This window comes from Pipistrellus kuhlii, unplaced genomic scaffold, assembly GCF_014108245.1.
Source record: "Pipistrellus kuhlii isolate mPipKuh1 unplaced genomic scaffold, mPipKuh1.p scaffold_m20_p_5, whole genome shotgun sequence".
In the NCBI taxonomy this organism is placed as follows: Eukaryota; Metazoa; Chordata; class Mammalia; order Chiroptera; family Vespertilionidae; genus Pipistrellus; species Pipistrellus kuhlii.
In genome coordinates, this window is record NW_023425551.1 from 56,515,852 (window position 1) to 56,540,887 (window position 25,036).

The 25,036-nt window shown below is 38.6% G+C and overlaps 1 protein-coding gene across 1 annotated transcript in view; it reads right to left on the reverse strand.

Moving 5' to 3' along the window:
• Positions 1-25,036, reverse strand: part of COL19A1 (collagen type XIX alpha 1 chain) — a 250,774-nt gene that overhangs the window by 96,003 nt on the left and 129,735 nt on the right. Inside the window, exon 16 of the mRNA XM_036414901.1 lies at positions 6,969-7,022. Within this exon, the coding sequence (XP_036270794.1) occupies positions 6,969-7,022 (54 nt within the window). The remainder of the gene's footprint in view (positions 1-6,968; positions 7,023-25,036) is intronic.

Here is a 25,036-nt window from a genome sequence, read left to right on the forward strand (position 1 = left end):
CCGATAGTCCCATGGGACATCTTAACAGAGATAAGAAAATATCCTGCTGATACTTTAAAAATAGTAAATCGACTAGAAGAGATAAATCAAAGAACTTATATACTTGTGCGTATAGCCCATGGACATGAGCAGTAGGATAGTGAAGACCTGGGAAAGTGGGTAGGGACTGTGAGGAGGGAGTTAAAGGGGGAGGGAATGGGAGATATCATTAATACTATCAACAATAAATATGTATTAAAAAATACTAAATAATATGATAGCTGCAATGAATAGTGCTCATTCTCTCAACAGTCCAACTCTACTGTGCAGCTAGAGTAACCTATCAGTGAAATCTGGCATGGGACGCTCCACTTAGAACTCCTTACAGATTTTATTTTGCTGCATGACCGTGGGGTTTGACATGAGGCTTACCAGGACCCTGCCTGGGCTTGGCCTGTCAGTGCTGTGTCAGAACTGCTGGGCTGCCCGCCTGCCGCCAATCCCCAGAAATTCAGCACGTAATTGTTTTTGTTCAGGCTGTTTTCTTCTATCCACACTACTTAGCTTGCATTGCATTTCTTTCCCCTCTAATTTACTTCTCTGAAAAAACCTTCTCAACTTTTATTTTTTTATTTTATTTTTTTTACAATCACATTCCATTTTTTTAAATATACTTTATTGATTTTTTACAGAGAGGAAGGGAGAGAGATAGAGAGTTAGAAATGTCGATGAGAGAGAAACATCGACCAGCTGCCTCTTGCACACCCCCTACTGGGGATGTGCCTGCAACCCAGGTACATACCCTTGACCGGAATCGAACGTGGGACCTTTCAGTCTGCAGACCGATGCTCTACCATTGAGCCAAACCAGTTTCGGCCCTTCTTAACTTTTAAAAAATAGCTTTATTAGGAGTAACTGATATAAAAAGAACTGTAGATATTTCGTGCATGCGATTTGATGAGTTTGGACAAATGCACATAGTTAAGGCAGACAATTTGAAATGTAATAATATAAACATTTTATTCTCTTATCAAATAGCATAAAAATATGTAATATCTCTCAAATGAATAGTATATAATTTTAGCATGTATTTTTAAGCAATTAGCCCATGTAACAATCACCACAGTTAAGGTGACATATTCAACACCTCCCAGTTTGTTTCATTTAGTTTTTCTGTTTATTTCTGTAGTAGAATACCTAACAGGAGGTCTACCATCTTAAATTCTGAAGTGAATGTTATATTGTTAACGATAAGCATTATGCTGTATAGTACAACTCTAGAATTTATTAATCTTGCATAACTAAAACTTTATACCCATTGAATAACAACTCTCCATATCTCCCTTCCCCACTGCCTCTGGCAACCAACTATTGTGTTCCCTGCTTTTATGAGTTTGACTATTTTAGAAATTTTATATAAGTGGAATCATGCTGTCTTTGTCCTTCTGTGACTGGATTTCACTAAGTATAATGTCCTCCAGATTCATCCATGGAATTGCTTCTTTTTGTAAGGCTCAACCTTTATGCTTCAATTTTCAATTCCTGAAGGAAACCACCCCAACCATTATCTTTTCTAAATTGTCACCCTCTGTTCACATTTCTGTGGACTAAACTTGAATCCCTAAAAGACAAGGACACTCATTTTTTTGTAAGCCCAGCTCCTACCAGACTGATAGGCATCTAAATGGCCTTAAAAAAATGTTTGTGTAACTGTTAAACAATGTGAATGAGGAATAGTTTCATTGCTTTTATGAGCTAATTTTCTTCAAATATTAGTTTATATGATCTTGAAACGACTGATTTCAAAATTCTCTCTTCATTGTTAACATTTTGGAAACAATAATCCTCTTGGTAAAGTACATTATGCTTAGGAAATGAAACAAAGGTGGTAAAGAAAAACGTTATTTTACCTTCCTGTCCAATGCTGCCCTTAGCTAATTCTTGTAAGTATGAGTAGGTGCTTCAGAGGAGTTTCTGCAGCCTGCTGGTATGCACATCATCAATTCAACCGAACATGCAAATAACTTCAGAAAAACACAACAACTGATATAAACTATACCCCAAGACATAGTTTTTATAATTCATGAAAAGATATTTTAGTCAACTAGAAGAGTTATTTCAGAATAAAAAAAAAAAAACAAGGAGTTTCCATAAACCATAATTCTTAAACAAAAAGTGAGCTGATGGTCTAGTATCTTACTTTTTCTTTTAAGTGAAAACTGACCTATAATAAAAAATCTTCTCTTTTTTTGCTTAGTTTCCTCCCCTTATTTTTGTAGTCTAACAAATTGGTATCTTATAATATTATAAAGGATAAAAAAAAAACATTTTTCTTTTAAATACTGTAGACTTAGAATTCAATGCTACTGTATATTAGACCCATAGCTGAGTTTAAGCTATAAATCTAATATTTGAAATAAAATAAATACCTCTCTATCCAAACATTTTGGAAATAAACTAAAACCTGTGGAATTGAATATTATACATATTTTCATATAGTTGCATTTTTTTATACTTTTTTTTAAATGAGTTTTTATTGTTCATATTATTACAAATGTTCCTTTTTTCCCCCCGCATCATTGCTCTCCTCCACCAGGTTCCCACCCCACCCTCTGCCCTTTCCCCTCTCCCCATTGTCCTCATCCATACGTGCACAGTTTATGTTCAGTCTCTTCCCATGCCCCCCTCTCCCCTTTTCCCCAAGAATCGTCAGTTCACTCCCCTTTCATACCTCTGATTCTATTATATTCAACAGTTAATATTGTTCATCAAATTTTTTTAATTTCCTTGGTTTTTAGATTCACTTGTTGATAGTTACGTATTTGTTGTTCATAATTTTTATCTTTGTTTACTTTCTCTTCTGAAAGAACCCCCTTCAGCAATTCATATAATTCTGGTTTGGTGGTGATGAACTCCTTTAGCTTTTTTTTATTAGTGAAGCTCTTTATCTGGCCTTCGATTCTGAGTGATAGCTTTGCTGGGTAGATTATTTTTGGCTGTAGGTTCTTGCTATTCATCACCTTGAATATTTCTTGCCATTCTCGTCTGGCCTGCATGGTTTCTGTTGAGAAGTCAGCTGACAATCGTATAGGTGCTCCTTTATAGGTTACTACCTTCTTTGCTCTTGCTTCTTTTAATATTCTCTCTTTGTCTTTTGCTCTTGGAATTTTAATAATGATGTGTCTCGGTGTGGTCCTCTTTGGATTCCTTTTGTTTGGAGTTCTGTGCGCTTCCTGGACTTGTAAGTCTAATTCTTTCACCAGGTGGGGAAAGCTTTCTGTCACTATTTCTTTCAGTATGTTTTCGATATCTTGCTCTCTCTCATCTTCTGGGACCCCCATAATTCTGATGTTGGTTCGCTTGAAGTTTTCCCAGAGGTTTCTTACATTATCTTCAATTTTCTGGATTCTCTTGCCTTCTAGCTTCTGTGGAGGAGTGTCTTCTGGCTCTTTATGTTCCAAATCTTTGACTTGATTCTTGCGATCTTCCCTTCTGTTTTTAGGACTCTGTAAAATATTTTTTATTTCAGACAATGTATTCTTTATTTCTTGTTGATCCCTTATCATTTCTTATTGACTCCTTATTAATTCTAGTTGATCTCTTTTCATATCCTCATAGGTCTTATCCATCTTTTCTAGGAAATTCTTGAAAAACCTTACAAGCATAGATTTGAACTCTATATCCAGACGCTTTTTGTCCTCCATTTCTTTCGTTTGTGATCTATTTTGTTGTCGCATTTCGCAGTTACAGATGGGACAGGGTTTCAGGGTGGAGCCTGCAGCTTTGGCTTCTGTCAGCCCTGCCCTATGCGGGTCCTTCAGTGCTCGCTGCCGGCGCCTCTGAGAGAAAGGTGCCCTCGATTTTCGCCTGCTGCCAAACAGTCTATGCTCTCCCACAATGAGCCCGGTATTGGGGTTCAGTTCAGTTGGAAGTGGAGTTGGAGGTGGCGTTCAGAGCAGTCTGGAGCCCCAGTCTCCTTCCCGTCAGGGCAATCCCGCGGCACAGCCGACTGTCCCTTCTCTGCGCGCAGTGTGCACGCCTCCGGGACCTCCTTTCGCCTCTCCCCGGGGTTCCGCCTTACAGTCTGGCTCCTTATGGCTGAGCCTGAGTCTCTGGGATCTGGCTTAAAACTGGGGTTCAGAGCAGTCGGGGGCCCAGCACAATCGGAGTTTTATCTCCTTCCCGCTAGGGAACACCCGCCAGGCACTCGGCCTCCCTCCTCTCTGGCTCCATCCTCTCTGTGCGCTGCGTCTCTGTACCTTGGGCTTTTCTAGCTCCTCCGCGCCTCCTTCTGGTTTTTCTCCTTGCTTCTTGCTGTAGAATTTTCTAGTTGCATTTTTTTAATCTTCTAAATTCTCTAGTCAAATCATTTGATCTGTAGTTGAGAACTCATTCCAGGATTTGGTGTAATCCTTTTCTCTCTTGGACATTTGGCAAGCTTGTCATAAAGGCCTTCAAATTCAAATTCCTTCTTCGAGAAAACAATTATCCTGTCTTGACTGCAGCATCATACATTCAGAAAACATATGAAAGTCTAATCTTGCCTTTTAGCATTCACCAGGTTTTCTTTGTAGCAGAAAACAATTATTGAGAATCCTATAATGTGTTCTCTGTTTTGCCAGAGACCTTGGAATAAAAATCAACAAAGCTGATTCCTTTGAAGACTAGATTCCAGGGTGCCAAATTCATGCCTCTTTTGTTAACCCCCACTTACTTTTATAATCAATATCAACGGACACCAGTACATTACTGGCAGAACAATTCCCTTGAATGGCTAAAGTGGATGAAATGAAATTCATAACAGGACAGCAATCATTTTTGGCACATGAACCACACCCTATTGGAGTCTCAAAGTTCTAGGTCTGCCCTGAGTCTTCTAATGGTGGTTCAGGACTTTAAAAAGTCCCTTACTTTTGGTCTTCATTTTCTCATCTACAAAATACATTAATTTGTTTACTTATTCATCAAGTAATTAATAACCACATGCTATATGCCAAAAATTTTGCTAGGCAATGGTGACAAAATAGAGGTTTAAAAATTCATAGTGCAGTGGGCAGACAAATAAGGAAAATAACAGTTGCAAAATCATGTGCTATATCTGTAGGAAGGATAATGTTATAGGATCGTGGAAGATGACATCACACTTACTGAGAGCCCCTGGCAAAAGCCATGAAGGAGAACTGATGTCTGAGCTGAATCATGAAGACAGAGGGATGCTTTTTTAGTTCTGTGGGAGAACATTGTGAAGCATGGCGTTTTTGAGATAGTAAAAGATGATTACACTGTAAATTGCAAATGAAGGAAGGGCACATTGGAGCATAGGCAAAGATGGGTCCAGGGCAAACTACGAAGGGTCAAGTATGGCATACAGAAAATGTGGGATTCTTCTTGAAGAAAAGAGAACTTATTAAACAGTTGTAAGCCAAAAAGTTACATGGTCAGGGTAATGATTTAGAAATATTCATCTGCTTATAGAAGGTAGAGGCAATGAAACCAGCTCTGAGATGGCTATGAATCGATAAGGGCCTAAACTATGTCAGTGGCAATGAGGAAAGAGAGAAGGAAGAGAAGGTTCATGGGTTACTGGGATGTAGAATTGACATAATTTAGGCACTATCTTGATGTGGGGGATGAGGGAGAGTTTGGGGCCTTCTACTATGTAGTACATAGGAGACCTCCAAGTGGAGATGCTGGAACTCAGGAGGAATGTCTGGGTTGAAAAGACTGAGAATCTTTAATCCATGGGGCAAAAAGGTAGGGAAAGAGGGAATCTTGGGGAGCACACGAGACTTGGTTAGAAAGTTTGTAAGGAGAACATTCTGAGAAAAGGGAAGTGTATGGAAAGTTGCCTTCCCTGTTTATAGAAATTCTGACTTAAGGGAGACAGGGGAATTCTGAAGGCGGAGTCCCTAATTATTCCTTGACCTTTCCAAACAAGTCTGGGCATGTGCAGACCCCAGGTACTTACTGGAATCCTTATGCCTAATCTTTGGGTGCCCTTGTCTTGAGGACAATGTAAACACATATGTTCTCCCAAATAATTCACCCCACTGATTGTATTTATAGATAAAAACTGCAATAAAAGCCGAATGAGGCAGGCAATCGGGGCTGTCTGGTTGTTATAGCCAGGCAGTCCCTTAGCATCTCTTTCACAAACATGCCAGAATAATCCATTTATCCACTGCTCATGTCTGCTGGCCAGCTGGCAAGGGAATGTTGTTAATGAAAGAGAAAAAGAAAAAGAAAAAAAGAAAAAGAATGGTCCCGGAGGTAGGAGGAAAAAAGGTCAATGTCACTAAATCAAGAGAAAAGAGAGTTTCAAGGAGGCAGCAGTCAACAATGAGAATTCCTATCTAGCAGCAAAATAAGATGGAGCCTGAAAAGAGTCCTGGGAATCTCACACTGTAAAGACCATTGGTGACTACAGAGATGGCAGTTGCAGTGGAGTAGCTTAGACATGAACCAGATTCTAGTGGGTTAAAGAGTCAGTAGAACCACAAGAAATGAAATACTTTTTCGAGAAGCTTGGAATAAAGGAAAAGAACCACTAATTGGCTAGAAGATCTTTATAGTTTTCGTTAGCAACAACATTCAATGAAATTTTACTAACGAAATAATGTATCAAGAAACGGGGCATGCTTCCCCAGAGATCTCACTACCAGCCTGGCTATTAAGAAATTGAGGAGATGGAGTCAGGTGGGTTTGTAACAGGATTCATGTAATGGAGCCTTGGCTTAGAGTGCTCATGCAGGCAGTATAGTTGTTTCTGCAGTGTAATGAGATGCAGGTGAGGTGTGTAGACAACTATTGATACCAGCCTCCCTTATCTTTTGGTTGATGAGGTGGTAGGAGGTATAGGCAGTGCAACCATTTTCAACAGTAGAAAGATGTAAATTATTACCTACCAGGGAGTAAAATAGCCCATAGATAAACACACAGAAATAAAGAGGGATTCTCTGCAAAAAACAGTCATCCTATTGTTTACTCACAGGGGGTCCTGGGGGTCCTGGTTTTCCTGGGGGACCTGTTTTTCCTCGTCTTCCCTTAAAAATAAAAGAGAAACAGACAATAAATGATGTGACTCCATTTTCTTTTAAGATGAGACAATATTAAATGGCAATGTTAAAGACAGTAAAAATTAAAAGTTAAAAAACAACAACATTCCAAATCCACATGACCTTTAAACATCAATGAAGCCTGAAAGTTATGAGCCAGATATTAACAATCAAGATGAGAGAAACAGTGCCTGGAATGAATAAATCTTAATTGTCATTAGCAACCCCTAATACTCTAATAAAATAGTATAAAGTACCTGAAAGATGACCTAAGATTGGCATTTTATCTGATGATTCCGTGGTTTCAGATGCAATAGTACCTGCATTTGTCATCTTAAATTGGTGTTTCTCAAAGAGTGGTCTGAATTCTAATTTTATACGAGTTGCCCGAGGATGGGACTGGATGCTAAAAATGATATTATGGGCTCCGACCTAGACTTACTGGTTTAAAATTTCTGGGGAAGGAAGCTGTGAATCTGCATTTTAAAAATCACTTCAGGTAATTCTTATGCTCACTAAAGTTTGAAAAGCGCTTCCCTAAGTCATATCATAATTATATATACTGTATAAAGTACATTAATGAACTCTTTTCTTCCCTTTGGGTAGTCAAGCTCTTTTATAAGGGAACTAAAACGTATACTTGCTTATTAATTTTCATTATTGTAACTGAATGTTAACTCCCCCAAATTTACAGCCAGCTAAATTCCAATTGTAAGAGTTAGAAAAATAAGATCATGCTAACGTTTAAAATTGTAATTGTTTACCTAATATCCTTTAAAGAACGGTTATTTATTAGAAATTAATTCTCTTTAAATTTTTCCCTTTCTAATAGAAGGAAGTAAGCTTAGGTATTGAAAACGTTTTGAATAAGAAGAATTTCTGAGCATGTTTTCTAAATATGGCCATGCTATTTCCTTGTTACTAATAACTTTTTAATTACCACATTGGTAGTATATTAATACCTATTAAGGCTTGTTTCTACTGAAAAAGTAAAATTATTGGGTTGATCTTGTAAGGACTTTTTGGGAGAATTATAAGCATAAAAACAGAAAGGCCCATTTCATTACTAATTTTCTTGCTCTAAGTCAGGCGAAGTTTGATCACTCCGTCTTGGAGTGGGGTAGCAGGTCCAGTGCCACCTGGACCAGTGAAGTCAGCTTTGGGAGCTATGTAATCACATACTACACTCTGATTCTGTGGAAATGCTTCCATTGTGGCTGCAGGCAAGTTAAATTCATACCACCAGGCGTTTTGAAAACAGCAGCTGTTTCACAAATAATCCTAGCTAACATCTCCAGAACAGATTTTAAAACAGTTTATCAAAAATAAAAATACAATTAGTGGTATTTTCATCTACCCTCTGTTTTAGAGATCTGTGAACACTGGAGTTCCTTTGGGAGATTGTAAGATTGGAATAAATATATAATTTAATATTCTGTATCTACAAAAATGTTATACACACATACGCCATTTTTCTAGTCTTATAGTTTAACATTCTAAAAATCAAGATATTGGGTCTTTCAGTAAATGTAAGTCAATTAGCCCCTGAGAATTAATCAATGATAAAAAAGTTTACTTAGAAAGTGGAAGCACTGTAATCTAATTCACAAGAGGACAAAGGAACAAAATCAATGGCGTTCAAGTAGTTTTTTATTTTTTAGGTTGAGGTAAGTTAAATGCAGGATCAACGTTAGTGTGCATTCTCCTTTCTTTAAAGGAGACAGATTTATTGAGTTGGCCAGGAAATGGGGAAAATGAGGCTGACTATTGATCAACTTTTATCGCAGAGTTAACGTTGAAGACAAACCAAGTGTCAGATATTGCGATATAGCATTGGCATGTCTTAAGATGAGGAGAAAAAAACATTCAAGATTCAGTGTGGTTGGGCAAACATCCAGTTATCTTGAATATCACTGCTGACTTACACGATCTTTTAAGTCAGTCTTGCATTGTCGGTGTGCACCGATGCGTATGTTTAGAGTGCAGGGGAATGCTGATTGGGCTTATGCATCCTTGCTAAGAGTGTTCATGCAGATCAGATATTTTTGAGGCTGTTAAATTATTGGAACATACTGTGGGCAGGTAACTTCAGCCAGGACATGGTGTCAGTTTAAATGTGTTTCTAGTCTTAAATTCCTAGTAACACCTAAAGCAGATTTGAAGAATTTTTAAAAAGGATGTCTTTATAAAACAACGCAGTCACCATGTTTTTAGCCGTTCCACCAAATATATTTTAGGAACAGGGTTTACTTTCAGTCCTCCTCTCAGCAACCTGTAGAAGGGGCTTTGACAAGATGGGGCAGAAGGGTGAATGGATAAAAAACATGGGTGGAAACACCGGAATGTTGGGGGCCACAATTTAATAGTTCAAGCCCATTCTCAGACATCATCCTTCCCTCCATGAAGCCCCGGGAATGAACTCCTTTGCCTTCTTCCCCACAATCAAGGCCCCCAAGCTGCACTGAACACGGTCTCATAGATTCGTATTCCTCCAAAAGATCTCTCTTTTCACTTAGAGGTATCAGGGGCCCACTTAAGAGACAAAGTAGATTTTTAGAAAGGTGAATTTTTTATTATTTAAGCTGGGATAATTCTGGGTGTATTTTATTAATAATTGTGCTAAGTCAACAGGCATAAACTGCAACTCTCACCCAGGGCTAAAATGAGATTCTCAATTTTTCTGAGGAGAGTGTAACCAGTGAATCTCTGTTCTTTTCTTCACAGGGACAGAGGAATTAGATGCGGCCACCTGGTGCCAGGGGCTGAGGGTGGGCTGCTGATACTGATGGGAGGAATGGTTATGGCGTGTTTGCTCCCTTTTCTGTCTCTTTTTACTTCAGTTCCTTTATTCCAGGGCTCACTGGGTACCCATTCATTGTAATGTGAGACAAAGAGTAGGGAGTTGGCTGTGGGTGGGGATGAAAATCCTGGCAGATTACAGACACATGCTGAGCTGCGTGAGGCCTTCCTGGTTAGGATTTCTTTTCCCAGGTCACCATTTGTTCCTAAGCAAATTGGAGTCTGGCCACATCTCCAAATAGATGGAGAACTACTGTTACAGCATAATTACACTCAGTTAATCCAACACTTTTCTAAAAACTGGAACATAAAGCACAAAATACAGATTTACTATATCAGGTTGCCCTAGAAACCTCCACACTCAACATGTCAGTTTCCTGCTTGGCAAAAATGTAAAGGCTATTAAACAGTAGTTTGGATATTTTCAGAATAATTTAAGCCCAGTGGTGCTCAAACCTGATCATGAATCAGCCTGGCCAAGAGGGCTGGTTAAAACAGATTGCTGTCCCCAGTTCCAGAGTTTCTGACTTAGTGGGTCTGGGGTGAGACCTGAGAATTTGCATTTCTAACAATTTCCCAAGAAGGCTGATGCTACTGGCCTGGAGACCACACTTTGAGAGCTCCTGCTGTAAATCTCAAGCTCTCACTTCACATTTAAAGTCAGCCAATCTTGTAGAGTCCCTAATACCTTATAAATCTTGTAGCTCAGAACTCAAGAGCTTGAGTTCTGTGATAATGTGGACCCATTGTCAAGTTCAGGAGCACTAGGACTGAAATCTGGTTTTTCTCTTATGGAAACTTTTAGTATCAAGATGTCATTGCTGTGCCTGGCTGGTGTGGCTCAATGGCTGAGCATCAGCCTGTGAAACAGGAAGTCACAGTTTGTTTCTCAGTCAGGGCACATGCTCAGGTTGCAGGCTCAATCCTCAGTAAGACGTGCAAGAGACAGCCAATGATTCTTTCTCATCATTGATGTTTCTATCTCTCTTCCTCTCTCCCTCTCTGAAATCAATAAAATATATTTTTTTAAAAATTATGTCATTGCTGTAAAACTAGTACTTATACTTTGCAACAAGTTTGTTAAGGATTAAAGAAAGAGATCATATACAAAATTCCTATCACACATCCACTAGGATTGCTACTTTAAAAAACAGAAAATAAATATTGGTGAGGATGTGGAAAATCTGGAATGCTTTTGCACTGTTGGTGAGATTGTAAAATGGTGCGATTGTTCTGGAATGCACTATACAGGTTCTTTAAAAAATTAAAAGCCAAACTATAATATGATCCAAAAATCCTACTTCTGGGTATATCCAAAATAATTGAAAGGAGGGTCTTGAAGAGATATTTGCACACCCATGTTCATAACAGCACTATTCAGAATATCTGAGAGGTAGAAGCAAGCCAAATGTGCATTAATAGGTAAATGTATAAACAAAATATGGTATCATACTAATAAAAGGATAATATGTAAATTAGTCATGATGCTCTCACAGAAACAACTGAATAGCAGGCTGCATGAGGCGACAGGCTGTCGGGTGTTAGCAAGGGATGACCAAATGACTGACCAGCAGGCTGCATGGGGCGACCAGGTCAGCAGAGGGGGCAGTTGGGGGCAACTAGGCCAGCAGGTGTGGCACTAAGGGGCAACCAGTTCAGCGGAGGGGACAGGTGGGGGCAACCAGCCCAGCAGGCATGGCACTAAGGGGCAACCAGGCCAGCAGAGGAGGCAGTTGGGGGCGACCAGGACGGCTGGGGGTGGTGGGGAATTGGGGGCGACCAGAATGGCAGTGGGGGCAGTTAGTGGTGATCAGACTGTCAGGCAGAGGCAGTTAGGGGCTATCAGGCAGACAGACAAATGAGCAGTTAGTAGCCAGCAGTCTCGTATTGTGAGAGGGATGTCTGACTGCCGGTTTCGTACATCCCCCAAGTGTCCTGGATTGGAGAGGGTGCAGGCTGGGCTGAGGGTACCCCCTGCCCCCCGGGCATGAGTTTCGTGCACCTGGCCTCTAGTATATGTATAAATGGAACATTATTTAGCCTTAAAAAGTAGAGAAATACTGTTATGTGCTACAACATGGATGAATCTTGATAACATTGTGTTAACTGAAATAAGTGTAGTGAAATGAGTCACTACAGGATAAATACTGCCCGATTCCACTTACATAAGGTACTTAGAGTAGCTAGATTAATAGAAACAGACAGTAGAATGAAGGCTACCAGAGGTCGGGGTGGAGGAAGGGAATATGCTATTTTAGTTTTACAAGCTGAAAAGGTCCTGGAAACCTGTTTTACAACAATGTGATTGGACTTCACACTATTGAACTATACACTTGAAGATGAGAATTTTATATGTGTTTTTAACACAATTTTATTTTTAAAAGCACTCCAAATGCAATGTCTGATACATGGTGGTAATAATAAATGTTAGTCCCTTTCTTTCCTGCCTTTCTACCATCTTGAATCCAATATCCAATTCTCCTTTTTTTTTTTTTTAATTTAAAAAGATTTGACAATATATCAAGAAAACCTTCTAAAATATGCACTGTGGATCAGTTTAAAAGTGTAACCAATTCTTAACTATGCACATGGAATTTTTCATCTAAAATAACAATCAAGATGGCCATTGAGAGTAGAAAAAGAAAAAAATAAATTGTGGGTTATTCATACAATGGACTACTATATAGCAATGAAAATGAATGGAATATAACTACCTGCAACAGTGTGGATGAATCTTTCAAAACATAATGTTGATCCATTTATACAAGGAATTAAAACAGGCAAAACTAACCTATTCTGTTATAACAGGTTACTGATGTAAGAGTGGGGGTATCTGAAAGACCATTACTGGTGTTTATGGGGTTGGTGACATGGATATTCCTTACGGTGTGCTGATTTACAGGGGTGTGCTGAATTTCTGAAAAACCATCAAGTTGTATCTGTATGGTATATGTATTTTTCTGAATATATGTTATAATACTTTAATAAAAATTGAAAAAATGCCCATAATAATTTGGCTCAGTGGATAGAGCATCAGTCTGCAGACTGAAGGGTCCTAGGTTCGATTTCTGTCGATGGCATGTACCTTGGTTGCGGGCACATCCCCAGTAGGGGGCGTGCAGGAGGCAGCTGATCGATGATTCTCATTGATGTTTCTAACTCTCTCCCTCTCCCTTCCTTTCTGTAAAAAATCAATAAAACATACTACATTTTTTAAATGAAATCAGATTACTACAATTAAATACTTTTATTTGAATTATCTGATGACTTTACCTATCTGCATTTACTATGTGCAAGGACACGGAGAGTCTCCATTGTCAGGAAGATAAAAGCAAATCAAGGCTTTTTAAACGAATAACATCTACAAATCTGCAGCAGTAAAAATAACCTGATGCGTCCAGGATGACTTGCAGGAGGAGAGCACGTGTTTCTTAAATTAGCCACTTGATTTATAAACATTTGGCCCCCACGAGCATTAAGAAGGGAAGAATGCAAATAATGGGCGACTGCTACTAATCTGACAGATGGTTTTTGCTGTAGATGAGGATGAGGGTGATAAGGATACAGCAGTAATTGGACTTAAATAAAGGATGGTATGTAGACCCCAAACCCATGGAGGAGATGTGTGTAAATAGTCTCTCTAAATTGCCAGGTCTTGCTAATACAGCTGTCTCCTCTTAAATATTTCTGTCCCCATGTGTGTATTTAGCACACTCTTAGGCATCAGCTCAGTCTGAACAAGGTATCAAGGAAATGTCAAAGAAGAGGAAACAGGGCCTTGACTGGCACCCACAACTGTGAATGAGGTGTTAATTACCCAGGAAAACATTGCACACTCTCTGGGAAGTTTCATTTTCTTTTTTTACATTGTGAGCGGAAGTAAGATTGATGGCAGATGTTGTAAAAAGTTACCACATTTTGAAATCAGTGATAGGTGAAAAAAAGGGGAATGGAATACTTATGTGCACAATGAATAATATCCTAAGTGCATTTTATTTCTTAACAGAGATTTTAAAATACACATATGACAGCCACAACACTAGTCACAAAGGTCTCATTATTTCAGGGATCAGACAAGTGGCTCTTGTAAGGACATGGGAAGAAGATGTAATTCAGCATGAGCAAACGATTCGAAATAGGTTTAGAGCTCAGGGAAAATGAATCCACACTGTGAGGCTATTCTCTACATTGCCTTCCTCATTCAGGTTGGAATCCCAAAACTTCTAAATCATTCCACAATTTTTCTATCTCTCTGTCCCTTTCCTTTCTTATCTTGGGTGGAATGTACCAGTAACTAATGTGGCTTTTCAAAACAAGTCAGACATTATGACATTATTACCTAAGCCCCTTCAATGACAACTGAACAAATGATAATATGAATAAATGATAACACTACATCAAAACAAGTGGTGTGGTCTATGGTCAGTAATGTCGACAGTCACTGTTCAAGATTTCTATTAAGTTATCCTGTTGATACCAACTTGGTCATGAAAATAAGTATAGCCAAGGTTTGGTCTCTTAACGCCTTTTGACTGGATGGACCCAATAATCTACTTCCCTCTTCTGCCTTGAGCTGTCCATGTTATGCTAGGAAAATATAAGAAAGGTCTATGAATAATGACTATTAAAATGGTTACCACTGATCAAATGCTTGCCATGGTTCAGGCATGCTAAGTACCAATTATGTGATTTCACTTAATCCTTTCAAAATCTCAGTGGTAGGTTGTGTTGTTCCCATTTTACAGAGCAAGTTTAGACATCTAGCTCCAAATTACTCTCCTCTTACTTGGGGGGGGGGGGGACGGGGAAGAGGAGAGGGAGACATTTAAAATCAAGTATCTGACATTATGCTAAAAGAAATAAGCCAGTCAGAGAAAAGATACAAATCACATGATCTCACTCATTTGTGGAATATAATGAACAACATAAACTGATGAACAAAAACAGATCCAGAGACAGAGAAGCATCGACCAGACCGTCAAACCTCAGAGGGAAGGTAGGAAAGAGTGGGGGTAAGGGGGAGAGATCAATCAAAGGACTGTATGAATGCATATAGGCATACCCAATAGACACAGACAACATGAGGGTGAGGGCATGAGTGGGGAGAGTAATGGGGGAATAAGGACACATATGTAATACCTTAATCAATAAAGAAATTAAAAATTAAAAAAACACACACACAAGTGTATCAGATTTTAAAACCCATAATCCTCAGCATTAAGGTGTCGTCGGTGGGTATCCTGATCTTTCACAATTTAGGTTACTTTGCTGCTGTAATTGTTGAAGTTCTCTTGTTTTCTCACAATCAAGCCAGATTCTTAAGTGTCCCACTTATTTGCTCTTTGGAATTTGGGTCTTACTAGTTCTCACCTGCTCATCTGATTCCTGCTTGCCCTCACCTCAGAGTCTCCTCTGACTTCTGTAGGCCCGCCAGCATGCCAACCACAACCTTCCATTTGGATTTGTCTGGACTCCTGATTGCCTTGCCAAACCACCAACTCTCTCAGCCCTGATCTCTGGCTCTGTTTCCTGGGCCTGCCATTGTCAATCTCTGCCAAGGCACTTGATTTGTCTCGGTATCAGGGGTGGGGCAGTGGCAGGGTGTGGCTACACAACTTCCTGAACGTGCTGTGATATATTTTAACATCTTTGTATCACATTAACAGGGCAGATGCTGGAAGTGCCCATTTCTGCATATTTGGAAGTTCCCAGCAGGTATTAATACATGCCAGACTGGCGGAGGGGAATCAGGCCTTACAGACTGCCTTCTTCATCCGAGCATTATGCTACTGGGCTGCCACATCAACATACATCTCACAATGCCTCAGGAATGCAGAATTTTCTCCTCCATTTTTATTAAGGGAATTAGTATATTTTTAATCTCAGAGTAGGTGAAATAACAGGTAGAGGAATAAATAATGCATATAAACTGATAGCATCTTATTGAATAGACATGTTAAAAGGAAAACAATGCAGTGAGGTTCCTCAACAAACTTCAGACAGGTCAGAGTCTGGGCCAGTGAAACAGGAATAAGCTCAGCCTCACTCAGTACAGAACAAAAAAATCACTAATGACATTTTACGTTTTGATTTGAGTTAGTAAAGTTATAAAGGGTGTATTTTCACCATTTTTTTTTGAGCTGCCTCCTTTAAAAGATGAAATGTATCCTCAAGGGGTACAATTTTGGAACTTCATTTTCGATGTGAAGGATCAAAATGACTAGCACCAAATGAATTCACAGGAATGCATTTTGCAGCTATTTAATAACTGCTTGGAAAATGAAGAGAATTCCAGAGGATCTGTAAGATGAAACTATAAAGGTCACCCAGTTTTGAAACAGAAGAATTTTCCATGCATAATTCTCAATTCATTAATTTGAATTAAAAAAATCTTTATTGTTGAAAGTATTTATATGTTCCCCCCCTTCCCACTGACCTCTTCTAGCCTTCCCCTACTCCCACCCCAGACCTTCACTACCCTAATGTCTGTGTCAATGGGGTATGCATATATGCATATAAGTTCTTTGGTTGATCTTTTCCCACCCACCCACCCACCCACCCCATATCTACACCCCTGCCTTCCTTTTGAGATTTGACAGTCTGTTTCATGCTTCTATGTCTCTGGATCTATTTTGTTCTAAGCAAAAGAAGCTAGTCAGAGAAAGACAAATATCATGTGGACTCTAATGAACAAAATAAATTGATGAACATTAATATGAATTTAATGGGTTAAACTGCATTTGATTTTTTAATCAAACCCTATCATAAAGGCGAATCTAATAAATAAAATAAACAACATAGAACAGACTAATCAATACAGGTAACAGACTGATAGCTGTCAGAGGGAAGGAGGTTTGAGGGACTGCGTGAAAAAGATGAAGGGATTAAGCAAAGAAAAAGAACACTCAGACAAAGACAACAGAACGGTGATTATCAGAGAAATGGGAGGGGATATAGAAGAGGGTAAAAGGCATATAAATGGTGATGGAAGAAGACTTGACTTGGGGTTGTCAGCACACAATATAATGTGCAAATGATGTATCATAGAATTGTACACCTGAAATCTATATAAGTTTATAACCACTTTCACCCCAATAAAATGTTTGAAAATATTTAAAAAGATGAGTAAATTTGATGGTCTGTGTTTTACATAAGGGAAAATGCATTAAAATGGTTAGGTCTGGATCTTGCCTTCAAGGTAGAAGAGGAGGGACAGTTATGCCTAACAGCCATTGAATAGACCTGTTCATTTGGTTATAGCTAAGCTCGGGAGTTCTGGGGAGGAATAGTGAGTATTAAGTTCTTTGCCAAACTACTCATGTTCTACCTTTCCATAACTCTCTCCAACCTTCCCTTTGGTAGGGGAAGGAGGGCCGTGGGACATCAGATGGGAGGGAAATGTTGACAGTGGAAGCTGTCTGTACACCTTCAGCAATAAGAAGAGGAACTAAACTCTGAAAATTCCCTTCAAATAGGGGCAGTTCTCCCTGGATGCTTCTGCACTGACATAGATGTATGCATCCTCTTTGGTCCTTCTCCCTTCTAAGACTTTCCACCAGCCTTTCAATCAAGTGTGTTCAGAAGGTATTTCCTAGCCTGCCGCTTTTTGATCTTGCTTGATTGATATAAGTACTGAGGAAATGTATTAATGACCTTCAAAAGCTGAATACTTGGGGACATGCCATTATACAATTACTGGTTATATTTTTTCTTGATTTGAATATTTTTCATTTCCTTTAAATTAGCACTCAATGTCACTTAAAACTGTCACTGGGTAAGGCAATCAATCTATCTCCCCACATTCTCTTTCTCCTTCAGCTCCAACCTTTTCCCAGCATAAGGTTAGGGTTTCCCAGTAGGTCCTTCCAGCCCCACCAGTGGGTCCTTTGCTGAACTATGTTAATGTTTTCCTTTGACTTTTCCATCCCCTATAGGGAACTATCTCATAGGCCAAAATCCTGGTTATGTCTTGTTCTCTGCACCCTGATACATGTAGTACACACACACACACACACACACACACACACACACACACACACACAAATACACACATAGAGCCTCGACAACTGATCTTTCTCAACTGCAAAGAATTTCCATAATAATTTTTAAACTCTCCATTTGTTCACCCCCAGCTCTTCACAGTGTTTTCATAGGACATTTTTCCTACTCTCAGCTGTCTCAGACCCAGATTCATTCATTAATTCATTCAGCAAACACTTACTGACTTTCTACTGTGGCCAGAACCTTTTCTACACTGTGGAAATACCATGTCCTTGTACAGCTTATATTCCAATGGTCATAATAAATAGTAGTAGATGATGAATTTCATGCACTGGGCCACTAGTAATATGATAAACAGCCTTGCACTTGTATTTCTATGTATTGCTACTTTGTAAATTGTGAGAGGGTGCAGGCCAGGCTGAAGGGAGGGACACGGGAGTTTGGCCAGGACGGGAGGGGCCGCAGGAGGACTCCAGGATGTGTCTGGCCTATGTTGCTCATTCCCAATCTGCTGGACCCCAGCAGCAAGCTAACCTACCAGTCTGAGCATCTGCTCCCTGGTGGTCAGTCCATGTCATAATAAGCAGTTTTGCAGCCTTAGCATATCATTAGCATAGTACATTTGATTGGTTGAATGGCTGACTAGATAACCAGACACTTAGCATATTATGCTTTTATTATATAGGATAAGGCAAAGTCTCAATTGTGTTTTTCTTCAGGTTTTCTATAATGGGATCTTGTGTTGCTTAAGTCTTCCATCCAAGAAAAGACCTAACAACCCATGGAATCCAGAAATTTAGCACAATTTTATTTTCTCTGCTAGAAAAACTTTATCCTATAAAATGCTAATTCAATTATTAATACAGCAATAACACAATTGACTTCCATATTTCAATTTATTCAGCTAAATGCTAAAATACCTAATTGGAAATCACAAGGGACTTCCAGTTACATAAAACATTAGTGGTCTCTTTAACAACATCATGATGGCAAATATTTTTAAATGGCATTTAAAATGTAAACTGAGCAAGATGAAATTAAATCTGGGCCTCTTGATCCAAAGTATCGGTTTCTTAGAGCTTTAAAATAGAGTATCCATTTACTATAAGCTCAATATATGGTTACCTTAAAAAAGACTTCCGTCATATTTCATAACATCAAGGAATGGAAATAGAAAGAATAAATCCTTATGAAACATTTGCAGTCCATAAAACATTTCAAAAAGTACTTGTCAACCTGTTATAGTTTACTCCTGATGTGTTGCTGGGTTTTACAAGCATCTCTATTATGACAAAGAGAAGAACCTCTCAAAACTGTTGGAAAATATATTATAAGTACAAATATCTTGGGAGGTAGGGAGCCAATTACATTAAAATTTATTCACCTAGCACTTTATTAAGTGGAAAAGTTCACCAAATGACACTTCAAAGCTCCTATAGGATAGTGTTGACTATTGACACAGGAGATGGGGACATCAGTAAGCTGAGAAGGTACCTTTGTATGAATAAGAAAAAGATACCCTGACCCTGCCTGCATAGCTCAGTTGGCTAGAGCCTTGTCCAATATGCCAAGGTTGCGGGTTCAATCCCTGATCGGGGCATATATCAGAAGCAACCAATGAATGCATAAATAAGTGGAACAATAAATCAATGCTTCTCTTTCTCTCTCTCTCTCTCTCTCTCTCTCTCTCTCTCTCTCTCTCTCTCTCCTCTCAATCAATAAATAAAATTTAAAAAATGTAAAGAAAAAGATTCCTTCCTCCTGGTGGCTTCAGCCCTACACTGGGGCACACAGTTGGTTTGTGGGGCATGGGCTGGACGTCAGCCCCCAAGCACCTGTTGACTGGTTGCACTTCTTCAGGGCAATTGTGCTAAGTGACAAGTCCACAAAAGTCTCTGGAATTCTAAAAGAACCACTAAACCTTTCCCATGGTTTTAGTGCTAGCAAATTTAATTGTGCTCAAGTACTTGGAAGTGAATATTGTAAGCATGATATCATAATTTAGCAATTATCGAGCATCTATATGTGGCACGACCTGTACTGGTTACTTTACATATATATTTTTCTAACCATCACTTTTGGACGGGCATCCTTAATATCATTTCTGTTGCATAACTGGAGAACCTGAGGTTCAGAAAGGCTGGGTAGCAGTGCCTGGGCTGCAGAGCCAGGGCTCACCTAGGAGTCTACATGACTCCCGAACCCGTGACCTTTGAGGTGTACATTGCTGACATGGTGCAGAGGTTAACATGTTATTAATAAAAAGTTCAAGGAGCCAGAGCTCTATACAAGGCATGAACCTATCAAATGATGAATGGCCATCCTTCCATTGGCAAGGTTTATGGATTGGTCTGGCTACCCCCACCAAGGTCATTCTACAGCAGGAGGAATAGCATCTGTGTCACCAGCCAGCATTCATGTGCAAAGTTTCAGGTCAGGGGAGAGAAGGAAAGTTGAAAGGGTTAGTAGGGAAACGAATCAAGGCAGTTCCAAACGGACAAGGGGCTGGGCAGAGACAAATAGGCAGAGAAGCTTTGGTACCAGGGGTGGTCTCTGACGCCATCCATTTCCCTCTACCGTGGCTACAATCTATTTTGTATATTCTATTGTATTTTTTAAAACAGTCTGATTGTGACCCACTCAGTTGATTTCTGACATGCTAATAGATCGTGACACATGGTTCGAAAAATATGGCTACTGCAGAACCAGAACTTGGCAGTGGACTTTTGTTAGAACCTGACAACCAATTTCTTTTTTTTTTTTTGACCCTGAACAAGTCACTTTAAATTCTTTAAGCCTCAGTGTAATTATCTGAAAAGTGGAGGTAATATTCCATGAGAGAGAGGGATGTTGTAAGTAACCAGGATAATATAGCATTGCCATAAATGATATTTTATTGCTATAATATTGCATATATTAATTGATGAGATGGTCCAATTTTATTCAGTTTTGTGACCAAGCCAGCTTTAGCCATGACAAAATTAGGCATGTTCATCTTACCTAAAGCAAGCCAGTCAGCAGGAGCTTAAGCTCAGCCATAAAGTTAGTTATCTTCACAGACCCTCCTCTAGATACCTTCAACTGTGTCTTGTGTGCCTGTCTGTACACCTGAATCCAACACATAATTGCCTTTTCCTCTGCACTCTAGGCTGTTAAATTCTTTGTGTAAAATGCATCCTCAGATCTCAAAAACAGTCAGACGACTGTTCAGACTCTTTTCATATCAATGAGGAGAGAGTGTCATTGACGGCGGCCTCCTGCAGGCCTCACACTGGGGATTGAGCTACAACCCAGGCATGTGCCTGACAGGGAATCAAACCATGACCTCCTGGTTCATAGGTTGATGCTCAACCACTGAGTTACACCAGCCAGGAACAAGTTAAACTATTTCAAAAGCCTAATTAGGTCCTGGCCAGCTTGACTCAGAGTGAACAGAGCTTTGGCCTGTGGACTGAAGGGTCGTAAATTCAATTCCGGTAAGGCACGTGCTCGAGTTGTGGGCTCGATCCCAAGTAGGGAATGTGCAGGAGGCAGCCAATCAATGATTCTCCCTCATTATTGATGTTTCTATCTCTCCCTCTCCCTTCCGCTGTGTAATCAATAAAAAAATATATTAAAATTAAAAAAAGCCTAGTTAGTAATACTTAAATAAGAAAAAAAATTTCTGCTAGTGATTAAGGTTTTGTTGTTACAGTTTTAGGCTATTGTCAGTACAATTCACTAAATTAATGCTTTCCCAACTCTACTGAAACATTTTAAAATTTCCAATTTGATGTGGGCTGGTAATTAATAAAATATAATAAAACTGGATTGCTAGAAAAAATAAAATATGGGCATACAAATTATAAGTCCCAATGTTTATTACTAAATTCAACAGACATAAAATTATATTTTAATAAAAATAATCAAGGGAACCACCTATATAGTATTTCTGAAAAATCAGTGTTGAATCACAATAAAGAACTTAAATATGGAGTTATGTAATAGAAGAACTAACTATTGATAAACACACTAAACAGTATTAATTCTAAAAATGTTGTTGTCAATATTATTAAGTAGCTCAAATAAAAACTGCAATTCTCAAATGAGGAGACATGTAATATTAGATATATAATATTCATCATCTTGCATCTGAAATATTGAAAAGCAAAATGGGGACAGGGAAAGAAACATGATGTAAAAGTGCACTACAGTATTCCACTTTCATTCTTGATACTTATAATAAGAGCAAGTAAGCACACTTTTTTCTTTAAAGAGTTAAATTAACTATTAAGTAAATATAAATATATTATATAATAAATACACCGTGTGTGACAGCATGGATGGACCTAGAGAGTAGTTTGCTAAGTGAAATAAACCAGTCAGAGAAAGACAAATAACCATATGATCTCACTTATATGTGGAATCTAATGAGCAAAATAAATTGAAGAACAAAATGGAATCAGAAGTATGAATACATGGAACAGACTGGTTGGTGCCTGAGGGGAGGATAAAGAAGTTGAAAGAAATACCTAAGGAAAATACATGCATTTCCCATTGACATAGGTAAAGGTGAAGGAAGGTGGAGGTGGGAAGGGTGGTGGTGGACAAAATGGAGGGAGACTCCTGCAATAATGTCAACATTAACAGATTTTTTAATTTAAAAAAAATCCTGTGAAGCTTCTTTTGCCATCAGTTACTTAGGGTTATGAATAAGTAAATAACAAATTTTACTTTCCTAACTTGATTAAAATAAAAATAAAATAGTAGCATAAAAATACACGACTGCATTTCCTCAGATTTTTGTGTATTACAGTTGACAAGCTAGCCTGAAAATGCTACATGTTGTGATGTGGCCTTATTGCTCATGACTTGTAGGCAGCAAGTACTGCTGTGATCCTCCATGTGAGTTCAACAACATACCACCTCTTTTATCATCTGTTCTACTGGACGAGTCCAATAAGCATGGCTTAGATCCGTGGTCTGCAAACTGTGGCTCTCGAGCCCCATGTGGCTCTTTGGCCCCTTGAGTGTGTCTCTTCTATAAAATACCACGACCTGAGCAAGTCTATTTTGAAGAAGTGGCATTAGAAGAAGTTTAAGTTTAAAGAATGTGGCTCTCAAAAGAAATTTCCATCATTGTACTGTTGATATTTGGCTCTGTTAACTAATGAGTTTGCCGAACACTGGCTTAGATTACACAGAAATGTTAAATTGCTTTAAAAGTTTCTAAACATGTATTTTAAATTTCTGTACATATTATGGTTTGGTAACACTGTGCATCACACTTGAATAGCACTGCACTGCACAGCGCCTATGGTTTAATTCTTATCTATTGTTTGGGGCCAATCATCTCTACTCTTCTGCTTCCTTTTACATCCTTTTAACTAAGTAGACAGTAGTCTGTGCTTTAAAAGGAAACAAATACAGGGTCAATTGTAAGAAAAATGCAGATAAGACAGGGTCTATTTCCTTTGTCCTTGTCCCCCTTTCCTCTATCTCCATCACATAGATCTCCCAGGGACATTCTAGGCCCATCACCCACAATGGTCTTGTTTCATTATATGACTTTTTCTCACTTAGTCACCTGTCTTAGCTCATTTCTGTGTCTCTAGAAAGTGAAGCTGCTGACATTTTTATAACAAAATCAAATTAAGTAAAAACAATTCTAAGTCATAGAATATTATACAAGAATGTCCTAATTTGATTTTTCAAGGGAAGATCTGAGAAAATTTCATAAATCTGCTCATCTTTGGAACTGTGATGTTGCTAGAAAATTTGTCTAATTGTTGGAAATAATGTGGCAGAAACAGAAAGGTCATCAACTGTTTGTTTTTAAGGAAAGCCATTATAGGTAATTAGATTTGAAATGGAATAGCAAGATAGAAAGAAAGAATATAGAGGTGGAGCAGGAGGGAGATAATTAGGAATGTTGCATCTCTTAAGGATAAAAGATTAGAAATGAAAGCCTCATCACACTAAATGCTGTGGGGAATTCACCAATTTAATTTTTGCTCCGGTTTTTCTTTTACTAGAAATTATCCAATAAAAGTATATTAGACACACTTAAGTCATGCAATTTTGACAGAATAGAAAAGAAAGGGAAGAGTGCACCATCTTAAATATTAAATTAGAAGCATAACCTCTTTTGAATTAGTAATTTTTGTGCTCTCACATTTTAAAAGGTTTTTATCTCTATGGTAACCATGCAGAGAAATACACCATATTCATTTCTATCAGCTCCAACTGAAAAGTATTTTAAGCCCATCGTAAGTTAGCAGTATACCATATAAAAATTTATAACTATAATCACAAGGATTTATTGATAAAAGACACAGGCAGGACCACTTATCTGGTAAACTGGTCTCTTGACATTTCCTAGCTTGGGAATTATACTTAATTAGCATGCTTCAAAAATTTTATATCATTTGAGAAAAAAATAAATGACAGTTTACAGAATGTGTACAGAGCTATAAAAAGTGAAAATTGCCAAAAGCAATAAAGATAAGATCAATTTAATTTTGGCAATATTTTACTCTGACATTACTTACATTATACCAATAAAACTAAGTTTCCTAAGAAGTTAGAACTGTATTCTAGCAAAAATGGATTTATAAAATAAAATGAATGAATTCAGACAAATGGCTGATAACAGAAATGTTCGAAGATACCCCTGGTAATTTACAAAAGAAAGAAGGCATAGACAGAGGAGATAAAAAGAAATGCCTACATTTTCACCAGCTGCTTCAAGAACCTAGGAAAAGTCTGAAATTGCAGCAGTAGACCTTTGCTTCTCCAAATGGCCCACCCCTCTCCACAGTTTCAAGTTTGGCTTTCTTTGCTTCTGTATTTCTCTCTGCTTTCACTTGACTAAATGGGGCTTGCTGTTCCTGAAGGAAGAAAGCAGAAGCCATCTGAAAACTATGAACAGTCTTGATACTGAGGCCTCTTATGAACAGCAGAAGTTTTATCCAATTGTATCAACACTGAAAAATTTTTCCTGTATGAGATGAATATGCACAGTGTTTGGATTCCTACTTTGCCCTCTAAGTGAGTGGCCATGACACTCTTACCTCTTATGTGTCCTCAAAGTAGAGGTGCTGGTCCATATTTACCCATGTGTGTTTTCTAACCTCTACTGGTACTTCTGGATTATCATTGTTTCCTGTTGCTTGCACCTTCAATTTTTCCCTACTCATTGATTCCCTTGCCTCAGTTTACCA